At 39.4% G+C, this 14493-nt stretch overlaps 1 protein-coding gene across 1 annotated transcript in view; it reads left to right on the top strand.

Moving 5' to 3' along the window:
- MYO3A (myosin IIIA) overlaps positions 1 to 14493 on the top strand; it is a 161527-nt gene that overhangs the window by 64370 nt on the left and 82664 nt on the right. Inside the window, exons 9-13 of the mRNA XM_044927476.2 lie at positions 2240 to 2339; positions 6685 to 6801; positions 9399 to 9503; positions 9611 to 9694; positions 12905 to 13107. Of these exons, the coding sequence (XP_044783411.2) occupies positions 2240 to 2339; positions 6685 to 6801; positions 9399 to 9503; positions 9611 to 9694; positions 12905 to 13107 (609 nt within the window). The remainder of the gene's footprint in view (positions 1 to 2239; positions 2340 to 6684; positions 6802 to 9398; positions 9504 to 9610; positions 9695 to 12904; positions 13108 to 14493) is intronic.

Here is a 14493-nt window from a genome sequence, read left to right as displayed (position 1 = left end):
CTGACTTTTCTGTTCAACGACTTCTCAGAATTGGGATATGAATCAACAGGGAAGGCTGCAGGACTGGTCACTAAGTGGTACTATCATTTGCACACCTGCCGGTTCCATGGGGCTCAACATTGCAACTCAGGCCACCAAATGTATGTTTACACTTTCGTATTCTTGATGCCATACTTGGTTTCTGCCCACAAGTTTCTCCCAGTCTGGCGAGAAGGGGAATATACCTAATTCTTCTCAGTGATGCATTTTCACTGGAAAATCCTACAACAGCTTTAACAGCAAGGGTGATATTTGAGCCTGACTTTGCATGATACATAGAATTTTGCCAGACATGGAAGGAAATTCATTCCAGGCAGAGGAAACAAAATGAACAAAGCACAGGATCTTGAAAATATGGGGCATCTTAGGGAATATTCTATATGCTGGAAAGGTTGCAACAAGCCTCTGAAGGTCCATGAATTCCATACCAAGTTATTTTTAAGTTATACTACAGAAGATTCCCTCGGAAAAGGAAATGGCAACCCATTCCAATATTCTTGCCTGGAAAATTCCATGGACAGAGGAGCCTGGCAGGCTACAGTCCATGGGTCATGAAAGAGTTGGATATGATATAGTGACTAAACAACAACAACAACAAGGGTAAAAGAGGACCCATCGACAGTGATGACTTTGAGTGAGTGAGAGGAGATGGAATCTAGTGCACAGAATGGGCATCTGGCCATGGATAGAGGGGGGACCATGATCAATAATGGCTTAATTCTCTGGTGGTGGTGGTGGTTTAGTTGCTAAGTCCTATCTGACTCTTAAAACCCTGTGGGCTGTAGCCTGCTAGGCTCCTCTGTCCATGGGATTCTCCAGGCAAGAATACTGGAGTGGGTTGCCATTTCCTTCTCCAGACGATCTTCCTGACCCAGGAACTGAACCCAGGTCCCTGCATTGCAGGCAGATTCTTTACCAACTGAACTATGAGGGAAGCTCTAATTCTCTGAGAAACCAGTATAGTTTGGTGAAGAAATAGTATGGTTCTTACTATCCTTCATAATCTACATATTCCTTCCACTTTTACTGTTAAGCAAATTCAAATGCTTAACAATCTGTCCAAAAATACTGAAAATATAGTTCCACTCTAAATAAGTGGATGATGCTTTCATGTCTGCTGCTGCTGCTGCTGCTGCTGCTAAGTCACTTCAGTCGTGTCCGACTCTGTGCGACCCCTGAGATGGCAGCCCACAAGGCTCCCCCGCCCCTGGGATTCTCCAGGCAAGAACACTGGAGTGGGCTGCCATTTCCTTCTCCAATGCATGAAAGTAAAAAGTGAAAGTGAAGCCGCTCAGTCGTGTCCGAGTCTGAGTGACCCCATAAACTGCAGCCTACCAGGCTCTTCCGTCCATGGGATTTTCCAGGCAAGAGTACTGGAGTGGGGTGCCATTGCCTTGTGGCTAGAAAAATCAAAAGAGACCCATGGGTTTACCTCAGCAACGTCTCCAGACCTCATGTCAAATCCAGATCTTTATGCCATTATCAGAATTGCTGAAATGTTTCACTTTGAAAATAGACTTCCTCGTACCTGAACTCAATCTTCTATATATATGCATTTTACCTTTTGAAAGTCTGCAGTATGGCTTATTTTGTATTTCCCTTAAATTCTGCTGAGCAATAATTTTTCAAATGATCATTTCTTGACCATCAGTGACCTGACACTACCTCAGACAAAACTGGAAATCTAATGAATGCAAATCTCCCGAACTCATCACTTTGTAACAGATTAAACCACACATTGGAATTTAGAGGAAACGTTAAAGAATATTACATGTAGGATAGGGACTTTCCTGGATGTCCAGTGGCTAAGACAGTGCTTCCAGTGGAAGCAGTTAAGACTGTGCTTCCAATGCGGGAGGCGCAGGTTTGATCCCTGGTCAGGGAACTAAGATCCCACCCACATGCTGTGCAATGCAGCCAATAAATAAAACAATTAAAAATATATAGGATAGCTCTTGATGGAAATAATGAACTCCTCTGATCATCCATGAAGTAAGTTTGACGTGTTGCATTTTCCCAGTGGAGAGGAGAAAACATAAAATACATGAGGCGTATTCTGTTTTCTGTTAAGTTGTTACTGTCAAATTTAAGTAAATAAGCTTTATGGAGGTTTTTCAGTCTTCTAGTATGTAAATTTGACTTTAGTGTGATCAGTAATAAGTTCTCAAATCAGAAAGGTTTCCTTTTCATCGTTCCTCAGACATGAACGTCTTTACACCAAGAAAAGTAACTTCAGCAAACCTTTAATTTCCAGTCTCAAGGATGTAGATGATTTAGCAACCCTGGAAGTTCTGGATGAGGTAAGAAATTAAGAAACTCAGTTTAATTAAGCCTCCTATCTATTTTTAAAAATGTATAGAAGTGATTTGAGCAGGAGGTTCTTTGAATGGCATCTGTAGGTTTCATGCTTTCTTTATCTTTTAGTTTCCTGATCATCTCTCCTGTCTTCAGTTTTTCTGTGCATAACTCACATTTCCAGACAGCCCCAGCCTGGTGTCAACTTCTTCTTCTGTTTCATACTCAAATCACAAAGATGCTAGTTCCCACAAGCTTGAGTTGCTTAGATCACAGTCCTGTTCTTCCTCTGAATTTTCTTCAGGAGTCTCAAAAGAATGATTTACTGTAGTTAGAAAACCGTTTGCCTTTTACCCCACCATTTGACTTCTCCAATGGCTCAGATGATAAAGAATCTGCCTGCAATGCAGGAGATCCGAGTTCAGTCCCTGAGTCGGAAAGATCCCCTGGAGAAGGGAATGACTACCCACTCCAGTATTCCGCCTGGAAAATTCCATGGACAGAGGAGTGGACTACAGTCTATGAGATCACATAGAATTAGACACAACTGAGTAACTTTCACTTTTTTTTTCTTTCCACCATCTGGCATTAATCCCTCCTTTCTCTCTTCTGTTTCACACCGAATGGCAGGACCCAAAGCCTCTTAGATACCTCAAGAGCCCATCTTTACCATGGTCTGTGGACCCCTCATGGGATCAGAGTCCACCTTTTAGGAAATGAATTCTGCTGGAAACTCCTTGTCCCAATGACCTCAGAAATGTTTCACACATCTTTTGTGAAGGTGCAAGTCCAAACCAGTAAATTATGGTCTCAGCCTCTTTTTCCTCATCTCCTTTCCTTTCATTTAATCACATCATTAGAAAAATAAAAGACTCCTTTTCAGTAAAAGGTTGGATTCACTATCCTGCCTGATCCACAGATTTTTATTTTTTAATACTTCTGAGGCATACCTGAGCATTTTGCTTAAAAATGCAAGAAATCAGGAGGCATTTTCTGAACAGAAGTACAGTTCAGTTCAGTTCAGTTGCTCAGTCATGTCCGACTCTTTGCAAATCTATGAATCACCAGCACACCAGGCTTCCCTGTCCATCACCAACTCTCGAAGTCTATCCAGACCTATGTCCATTGAGTCAGTGATGCCATCTAACCATCTCATCCTCTGTCATCCCCTTCTCCTCCTGCCCTCAATCTTTCCCAGCATCACAGTCTTTTCAAATGAGTCAGCTCTTCGCATCAGGTGGCCAAAGGATTCGAGTTTGAGCTTCATCAGTCCTTCCAATGAACACCCAGGACTGATCTCCTTTAGGATGGACTGGTTGGATCTCCTTGCAGTCCAAGGGACTCTCAAGAGTCTTCTCTAACACCACAGTTCAAAAGCATCAATTCTTCGGCGCTCAGCTTTTTTTATAGTCCAACTCTCACATCCATAGTCATTTGGTAAATTTAGGGTTGCACCACTAGACCATTCAGGTATGACCTAAATCAAATCCCTTATGATTATACAGTGGAAGTGAGAAATAGATTTAAGGGCCTAGATCTGATAGAGTGCCTGATGAACTATGGAATGAGGTTCGTGACATTGTACAGGAGACAGGGATCAAGACCATCCCCATGGAAAAGAAATGCAAAAAAGCAAAATGGCTGTCTAGGGAGGCCTTACAAACAGCTGAGAAAAGAAGAGTAGCGAAAAGCAAAGGAGAAAAGGAAAGATATAGGCATCTGAATGCAGACTTCCAAAGAATAGCAAGAAGAGATAAGAAAGCCTTCCTCAGCGATCAATGCAAAGAAATAGAGGAAAACAACAGAATGGGAAAGACTAGAGATCTCTTCAAGAAAATCAGAGATACCAAGGGAACATTTCATGCAAAGATGGGCTCGATAAAGGACAGAAATGGTATGGACCTAACAGAAGCAGAAGATATTAAGAAGAGGTGGCAAGAATACACAGAAGAACTGTACAAAAAAGATCTTCATGACCAAGATAATCACGATGGTGTGATCACTCACCTAGAGCCAGACATCCTGGAATGTGAAGTCAAGTGGGCCTTAGAAAGCATCACTATGAACAAAGCTAGTGGAGGTGATAGAATTCCAGTTGAGCTATTCCAAATCCTGAAAGATGATGCTGTGAAAGTGCTGCACTCAATATGCCAGCAAATTTGGAAAACTCAGCAGTGGCCACAGGATTGGAAAAGGTCAGTTTTCATTACAATCCCAAAGAAAGGCAATGCCAAAGAATGCTCAAACTACCGCACAATTGCACTAATTTCACATGCTAGTAAAGTAATGCTCAAAATTCTCCAAGCCAGGCTTCAGCATACATGAACCGTGAACTTCCAGATGTTCAAGCTGGTTTTAGAAAAGGCAGAGGAACCAGAGATCAAATTGCCAACATCCGCTGGATCATGGAAAAAGCAAGAGAGTTCCAGAAAAACATCTATTTCTGCTTTATTGACTATGCCAAAGCCTTTGACTGTGTGGATCACAATCAACTGTGGAAAATTCTTCAAGAGATGGGAATCCTAGAACACCTGACCTGCCTCTTGAGAAACCTATGTACAGGTCAGGAACCAACAGTTAGAACTGGACATGGAACAACAGACTGGTTCCAAATAGGAAAAGGAGTACGTCAAGGCTGTATATTGTCACCCTGCTTATTTAACTTATATGCAGAGTATATCATGAGAAACGCTGGACTGGAAGAAACACAAGCTGGAATCAAGATTGCCAGGAGAAATATCAATAACCTCAGATATGCAGATGATGCCACCCTTATGGCAGAAAGTGAAGAGGAACTCAAAAGCCTCTTGATGAAAGTGAAAGTGGAGAGTGAAAAAGTTGGCTTAAAGCTCAACATTCAGAAAACGAAGATCAGGGCATCTGGTCCCATCACTTCATGGGAAATAGATGGGGAAACAGTGGAAACAGTGTCAGACTTTATTTTTCTGGGCTCCAAAATCACTGCAGATGGTGACTGCAGCCATGAAATTAAAAGACGCTTACTCCTTGGAAGGAAAGTTATGACCAACCTAGATAGCATATTGAAAAGCAGAGACATTACTTTGCCAACAAAAGTCCGTCTAGTCAAGGCTATGGTTTTTCCAGTGGTCATGTATGGATGTGAGAGTTGGACTGTGAAGAAGGCTGAGTGCTGAAGAATTGATGCTTTTGAAGTGTGGTGTTGGAGAAGACTCTTGAGAGTCCCTTGGACTGCAAGGAGATCCAACCAGTGCATTCTGAAGGAGATCAGCCCTGGGATTTCTTTGGAAGGAATGATGCTAAAGCTAAAACTCCAGTACTTTGGCCACCTGATGCGAAGAGTTGACTCATTGGAAAAGACTCTGATGCTGGGAGGGATTGGGGGCAGGAAGAGAAGGGGACGACAGAGGATGAGATGGCTGGATGGCATCACTGACTCGATGGACGTGAGTCTGAGTGAACTCCAGGAGTTGGTGATGGACAGGGAGGCCTGGCATGCTGCGGTTCATGGGGATGCAGAGAGTCGGACACGACTGAGCGACTGAACTGAACTGAACTGAAACAACTCAAGTACTTCATCAGAATAATCTCTCTTCAGAACATCAAATATCTCGTAATCAAATAGTGTTTGCAAGTCAGAGATTTGACAACCTTTATGAATCTTTGTGTATCACAGTTTCCAATGATGTGAATTCCTAGGCTTGTGTATTATAAATAAGACTTTGCTAATCATATGGCCAACCTACATGTTGGGCACTGGGTTTGTTTCTGTTAACTGTATTTTTTGTGTGTGTCTCTCTTTTTTGACTGGAGTATGTAAGAGCTTTTGTTTTTGTGTCATATACTATAAATGATGATTCATGGCACTATTAAAATTGATTCCATATACTCATATGATTTATCAACCGTGGAAGTTACTTCTCTATACTTTTTACTCTGTCTTAAAGCGAAATGTTTTAGTGAAGGAACAAGACATTCCACAGAGCCCTTGACTAACCTTGATTTGGAATCAGATCACATTCACTGTATCTTCCCTTCCCTATTGTAGTGTTCTTTCTCTTTACTTCATCTACTGCATTTACTTATTTCCTTGAAAGCATTGTGTATATATAATCCCTGTAACTTAATGTGTTCTATGGAAAACATAGGTTGCAGTGACATTCCTCTATGGCTTTTGAAAGAAAAGAAAATACCCATCAAAGGATAAGATAGTTCATGACCTGATGTTATACTTCTTACTCTCAATAGATCTATTTCTTTCTGATCCTGTTCCAGATTCCAGATGTTTTATTTATCATCATTTATTTTAAAAATGATCATTGACCATCAATGATTTTTTAAGAGAAAGAAATTATTTTTATTTCATTATAGAATACAGTCGCAGAGCAACTTGAGAAGTGTTACTCCAGAGATCAGATTTACATGTATGTGGGAGACATACTCATTGCTCTTAACCCATTTCAGAGTCTGGATATTTATTCGGCAGAGGTATGTGATGTGACTTGTATTTTCTTACTTTGTACAAAAATTATATTCTTTAGATATTTAAATTAATTTAAATGATGGACAAGGAAATGGCAACCCATTCCAGTATTCTTGCCTGGAGAACCCCATGGACGAGGATCCTGGCGGGCTACAGCCCATGGGGTTGCAAGAGTCAGACATGGCAGCGACTAAACCACCACCAAATGATGCTAAATAAAATTTTATCTAGTCCTTTGAATAAACAGTTAAGGGATTTCCCTGGTGGTCAGTGGTTAAGACTCTGCATTTCCCCTGCAGGGAGTATGGGTTTGATCCCTGAGCAGGCAACTAATATCCCACATGTTGTGCTGGGTAGCCAAAGAAATCACTGATCACAACAATGACCAAAATAGCTGCAGGTCCAAATTTCAAAAATTTTTTAGAACCTTTGAATAGTGGCCACATACACATGGTTCTGGGCAGAAAATAGCTCTCAGCAGCCCCTGCAGCACCGATAAATAAATAATAGTTAAATGTGCTGTTCTAAGTCGCTTCAGTCATGTCTGACTCTTAGGACCCCACCAGGCTCCTCTGTCCATGGGATTCTCTAGGGAGGAACACTGGAATGGATTGTTGTTTCCTACTCCAGGGAATCTTCCTGACCGAGGGATTGAACCCAGGTCTCTTAAGTCTCCTGCACTGGCAGGCAGGTTCTTTACCACCAGTGCCACCTGGGAAGCCCAGTTCAGTTCAGTTCAGTTGCTCAATCATGTCCGACTCTTTGCAACCCCATGAATTGCAGCATTCCAGGCCTCCCTGTCCATCACCAACTCCCGGAGTCTACCCAAACCCATGTCCATCGAGTCGGTGATGCCATCCAGCCATCTCATCCTCTGTCGTCCCCTTCTCCTGCTGCCTGCAATCCTTCCCAGCATTAAGGTCTTTTCCAATGAGTCAGTTCTTTACATGAGGTGGCCAAAGTATTGGAATTTCAGCTTCAACATCAATCCTTCCAATGAACACCCAGGACTGATCTCCTTTAGGATGGACTGGTTGGATCTTCTTGAAGTTCAAGGGATTCTCAAGAGTCTTCTGTTACAGAGCCCTTATTTGAGTTCCCTGCAACATAACAGCAAATTCCCATTGGCTGTCTATGTTACATATGGTAATGTAAGTTTCCATGTTACTCTCTTCATACATCTCACCTTCTTCCTTCCCCCCTCCCTATAAGTCTGATAAGTCCTCCCTTAAGACTTATAAGTCTGTAAGTCATAAGTCTGTTCTCTATGTCTCTTTCTCCATTGCTGCCCTGCAAATAAATTCATCAGTACCATCTTTCTGGATTCCATATATCTGTGTTAGGATATGATATTTATCTTTCTCTTTCTGACTTACTTCATCCTGTATGATAGGCTCTAGGTTCGTCCACCTCATTAGAACTGATTCAAATTCATTCCTTTTTATGGCTGAGTAATATTCCATTGTATATATGTGTGTGTGTATATATATATATATATATATATATATATATATACACCACAGCTTCTTTATCCATTTATCTGCCAATGGACATCTAGGTTGCTTCAATATTCCAGCTATTGTAAGTAGTGCTATAATGAACATTGGGGTACATTGATGGGGTACATCAATCTTTGATTGATTTTTAATATCAGGTGATATATTTTATGAATTTAAGTATATATTTATCTAATATTCAGCCCCTAATGTTTAAATATAGATTAATATTCTGGAGTTAAGCTAGGTTTTTTATTATTTATTTTGTGTGTTGTATTTTTAGTTGGGTCCATACTCTTCTAGTTGTTTGTGTAGTACTCTATAATATTATTTTTATACTGTGCTTAATATAATTTTTCATGTGAAAATATATAATTCTCTCAGTCTCTACCATTTTAAGAGTTAGAAGAATAATGCATATTGAACATTGACAAAAGTTTTAGATTTGGGCTTGAGTGCATAGTCTGCTATAAATTAACTATGGAATCTTGGGCAAATCAAATGAAAAAGTGTGTTATTGATAAATGATAGAAAAGAAAAAAGTAGTACTTGTGTGTCAGACATTATTAGATCTAAGAAATAGTTAATGAAATGATACCTAATTGTCTTATTTATAAATTGCTTATCTAAAGAAATTATAGGGACTTCCTTGGTGGTACAACGGTTGAGACTCTGTACTTCCAGTGCAGGGAGCAAAGGTTTGATGACTGGTAGGGTAACTAAGATACCACATGCCGCATGACCAAAAGAAAAGTTTTAAAATAGATAAATAAAATAAATTATAGCATTTGGAAACTTTAAGTTCTGCTTTGGAAGTGGTATTCACTTCCAAACGAGTCTTCATTTAAATACCACTGACCATGTTATGTCATATTATATCATGTCATTTTTCCCTGTTGTTTTATATCAAACTTTTATTTTACATAATTGTGCATGATTTGTGCATGTATATGTATATGTAATATGTATTAATGTTTTGGTGGTTTAGTAATGCTTTGCAGGTGTTTGATGGATCTGTTTCTTTAAAAATTAGTGCTCTATCTGTAAATAAATAGGATTTAAACAGAAACCAAAGCCCTACAACACATGTTCTTTTTAACTTCTAGCATTCCAAGTTGTATATTGGAGCAAAGAGAACTGCCAATCCTCCTCACATTTTTGCCATGGCTGACTTAGGATACCAGTCTATGGTAACATACAGTTCAGATCAGGTAAGGAGAAGCTCACATTCTTAGAAATTCTCCTCTTAGTTTCTTGACTGTCCATTGAATATTGTGAGGATGAAGTGTTCTTACTGGTCCCTTTTCTCACTGCACAGTGCATTGTTATCTCTGGAGAAAGTGGTGCTGGAAAAACTGAAAGTGCTCATCTCTTAGTTCAGCAGCTGACAGTGCTTGGAAAGGTATAATTTACTTTCTTTCTCTATCCTAACAGAGATATTTGTTATATTTCAGAATTAAATTTAATTGATGAAGTTAATATCCATGAACTACCACATTTAATAATGCCCAGAAATTATAATACATTTGTTGTCCTTTGTGAGTGCAAAATATAACAAAAAGTATAAGAAGCATATGCTTTTGTTTTGAGCAAATTCTAACTTTTCTCACTCTTAGTAGACAAGGCTTTATAAATGTAATTTTCTCTCTTTCTGGCCCTAATATATTCACTGAATACTTTATTTCCTCTTCTTTTGTTACTAGCAAGTTGAAGGGGAGTCAATATACAGAAATTAATTATACATACCAAAACTGATCAGTTATAAATTTAAATATATAAATTTAAATTTATATTAGCACCATAAAAGCATAAACTATTTAAATCTATATCTTACAAACCATGTGCAAGATTTGTATGCTGAAAAATAGAAAAAGTTGATAAAAGAAATCAAAGAAGACCTGAATAATAGGAGAGATATGGCAACCCACTCCAGTGTTCTTGCCTGGAGCATCCCAGGGACGGGGGAGCCTGGTGGGCTGCCATCTATGGGGTTGCACGGAGTCGGACACAACTGAAGTGACTTAGCAGCAGCAGCAGCATGACATGTTCATGGATTAAAAGATTCAATATTATTAAGATACCAGTTCTCTACAAATTGATCTGTAGATTCACTGTTGTTTACAGTAAAAATCCCAGCAGGATTTTATATTTTAGAAACTGAGGACTTGAATCAAACATTTATGTGGAAAAGGCAAAGGAACTGTAATAATCAGTTTTGAAAAAGAACAAAGTTGGAGGATTAACAAATACTACCTGATTTCAAGACTCCTTATAAAGCTGTAATAGTCAGAACAGTGTGTTATTGAAGAAAAGATGGCAGAGAGATCAAAGGAATAAAGTAATCTGCACAGTACTGTATAAGTATTGCTGAAGCTCCAATACTTCAGCCACCTGATGTGAAGAACTGACTCACTGGAAAAGACCCTGATGCTGGGAAAGAGTGAAGGCAGGAGGAGAAGGGGACAACAGAGGATGAGATGGTTGGATGGCATCACCGACTCAATGGACATGAGTTGGAGCAAACTCTGGGAGTTGGTGTCAGATAGGGAAGCCTGACATGCTGCAGTCCATGGAGTCACAAAGAATTGGACACGACTGAGCGACTCAACTGAATCTGCATGTGTGGCTTATTGATTTGCAACAAAAGTGCAAAGATCAGTTAATGACAAATGATTAAACCAAAATCTAAAATTTCTAGAAGAAAATTGTCAGTTAACTTTGTTCTTCGGGGTTAGGCAAAGAGTTGTTAGATGCAACATAAAAAGCTTAATCCATAATGGGTAAATTTGATTTCACCAAAATGAGAAACATCCTGTTCTCTGAATGACATTGTTAAGAAAATGAAATATAAGCTATAGACTCAGAGAAACTATCTGCAAGTCACATATCTAATAAAAGACTTGTATTCAGAATATATATTTAAAAACTTAAAAATTCCAAAGTAAGAGATCAAATAACAAAAAAGGAACAAAAAAATGACTAGCCATTTTACCAAAGATATGTGTAAGTGGCCAAAAGCAAATGAAAATAGGATGATCAACCCAGTAGTCATTCAGTTCAGTTCAGTTCAGTCGCTCAGTCATGTCCAACTTTTTGCAACCCCATGAATTGCAGCACGCCAGGCCTCCCTGTCCATCACCAACTCCTGGAGTTCACTCAGACTCATGTCCATCGAGTCGTGATGCCATCCAGCCATCTCATCACTTTCTGCCATAACGGTGGTGTCATCTGCATATCTGAGGTTATTGATATTTCTCCCTGCAATCTTGATTCCAGCTTGTGCTTCATCCAGCCCAGCGTTTCTCATGATGTACTCTGCATATAAGTTAAATAAGCAGGGTGACAATATACAGCCTTGATGTACTCCTTTTCCTATTTGGAACCAGTCTGTTGTTTCATGTCCAGTTCTAACTGTTGCTTCCTGACCTGCATACAGGTTTCTCAAGAGGCAGGTCAGGTGGTCTGGCATTCTCATCTCTTTCAGAATTTTCCACAGTTTATTGTGATCCACACAGTCAAAGGCTTTGGCATAGTCAATAAAGCAGAAATAGATGTTTTTCTGGAACTCTCTTGCTTTTTCGATGATCCATTGGATGTTGGCAGTTTGGTCTCTGGTTCCTCTGCCTTTTCTAAAACCAGCTTGAACATCTGGAAGTTCACGGTTCACGTATTGCTGAAGCCTGGCTTGGAGAATTTTGAGCATTACTTTAGTAGTCATTAGGGAAATGCAAATTGAAACCACCATGAAATAGCATCAAAATGGCTAAAATATTTTTTAAAAGTCTGATAAGGATGCTAAGTGCTGATAAGGATGTAGAGGAACTGAATGAAAGTCTCTTACATTGCTGATAAGAATGCAAAATGGTACAGCCACTTTGAAAACAGCACAGAAGCTTCTTAGAAAGTCTAACCATACTCATTATACAACTCAACAATTTTACTCCTAGGTATTTATTCAAGTGAAATAAAAACCCATGTTCATGCAGAAAAACTACAGATAATTTATAGCAGCTTTATTAATAATCTCCAAGAAGAGGAAACAAGGGAACTAGGAAATGAATAAAGAAACAATGGTATATCCATTCAGTGGAGTATTACTCAGCACCAAAAAGGAATGAACCCTGATACAAAACAATAAAGCTCATGGCGTGAGGTTTGGATAAATCTCAAATTCCTAGGCTGAGTCAGAGGAACCACATTAAGAACCTTACATACCATATGGTTCACTTTCTGTACCATTCTTGCAAATTTAAAACTGTAGGCACAGAAACATGTCAGTGATTGTTGGGGGCTGAGGGTGGAGGGAAGGATTGACTGCAGAGTAATGAGACAAGTTTGGAGGTTATTGGATTGTTCTATATGTGAATCGTAGTGGGATTCATATGATTGCATATGTTTGTAGAAACTTTCAGAACTATACTCTATAAAGGGTGAATCTCACTCTATGTAATTTTACCTTAAATTTTTAAAATGGGATTGTAACATCTGGCAACAAACCAAGAATATGTTCTTGTATGTTTACATCTACATAAAGTGCTTATCAAAGAGACTTTTCGTTTCATACAAAAATAAAATTTTACTTTTTTTTTTTACATCTTGACATTTTCTGTAGGCTAATAACAAAACCCTGCAAGAGAAGATTTTACAAGTAAACAATTTGGTGGAAGCATTTGGCAATGCCTGCACTATTATAAATGACAATTCCAGCCGATTTGGAAAATACTTAGAAATGAAATTTACCCCTTCTGGAGCTGTCGTGGGAGCACAGATCTCTGAATACCTGCTGGAGAAATCCCGAGTTATCCATCAAGCTAGGTAAGTTCACATCACCTATTTCCTATTATCTGGGAAACGTAAGCCAAGATGATGCTTTTGTTTTAATAATAAAGTGTCTTACTCATGTAACAAAAGTTCAACAAAAGTTTGCTCATCGCCTACTATGTATGAGGCATTGCCTATTGGAAGCAGAGATCCCTCAGCACTGTCTTACTCTCTTATGGGTTATATCCAGTAGAGGAGTTAGTTGTTGCTTTAGTCATTAAATTGTTTCTGACTCTTTGTGACCCCATGGATGGTAGCCCTCCAGGCTCCTGTGTCCATGGGATTTCCCAGGCAAGAATACTGGAGTGGGTTGCCATTTCCATCCCCAGGGGATCTTCCAATCCAGGGATCAAACCCACATCTCTTGCATTGGAAGACAGTTTCTTTACCACTGAGCCACCAGAGAAGCCCTAAAAGAGGTAGTAAATAACCTAAATGTATGAAAACAGATAGAAAGCCTAAGCCCCTCATAGAAGTACTAACAGGATAAATTAGAGTGATTTCTTGAGTAGAAGAGAATATACTTCTCTACACAAAACAATGTGAAATTTAATTAGAAATAACATTTTTTTCTTTTAAATGCTGGTATATATAAATAGATCTTTGTATTGATTATATTCTCCCAGTGTTTATACACAAGGGACCTTCCCCCCACCTGGAAAAAAGGGATTCAGGAAGGGGTTTTATTGTTGTGTTCTTTTCTTTGTCTTCTGATTAAACCACCAGCACGATGTTCTGGTATGTTCAGGTTGAGCAAGTTCCTTTTGGCAGTTTGTAGCTGAATGACAAAATTTCTCTTCTGTCTTCATGATCCCAAACCATCTTTGTTTGTTATTCTAATGAAAAAACTATAATAATAGCATTGAATTTGTACCCTGGTATTTTTTAAAAGTTGTGCCAATTTAGAGTCTTCCATTTTTCTTTTCTTTTTTTGACAAGATCTCATGGATTTTATCTGATTTTACTTTTTTAATTAATTTATTTTTTAATTGGAATATAAGTGCTTTACAACAATGTATTCAGATCAGATCAGTCGCTCAGTCATGTCCAACTCTTTGCGACCCCATGAATCGCAGCACACCAGGCCTCCCTGTCCATCACCAACTCCTGGAGTTCACCCAGACTCACGTCCATCGAGTCAGTGATGCCATCCAGCCATCTCTGTCGTCCCCTTCTCCTCCTGTCCCCAATCCCTCCCAGCATCAGAGTCTTTTCCAATGAGTCAACTCTTCGCATCAGGTGGCCAAAGTACTGGAGTTTCAGCTTTAGCATCATTCCTTCCAAAGAAATCCCAGGGCTGATCTCCTTCAGAATGGACTGGTTGGATCTCCTTGCAGTCCAAGGGACTCTCAAGAGTCTTCTCCAACACCACACTTCAAA

This window comes from Bubalus bubalis, chromosome 14, assembly GCF_019923935.1.
Source record: "Bubalus bubalis isolate 160015118507 breed Murrah chromosome 14, NDDB_SH_1, whole genome shotgun sequence".
NCBI classification, from domain to species: domain Eukaryota; kingdom Metazoa; phylum Chordata; class Mammalia; order Artiodactyla; family Bovidae; genus Bubalus; species Bubalus bubalis.
The sequence above is the reverse complement of the archived record's forward strand: the minus strand, read 5'-3'. Positions and strand labels throughout refer to the sequence as shown.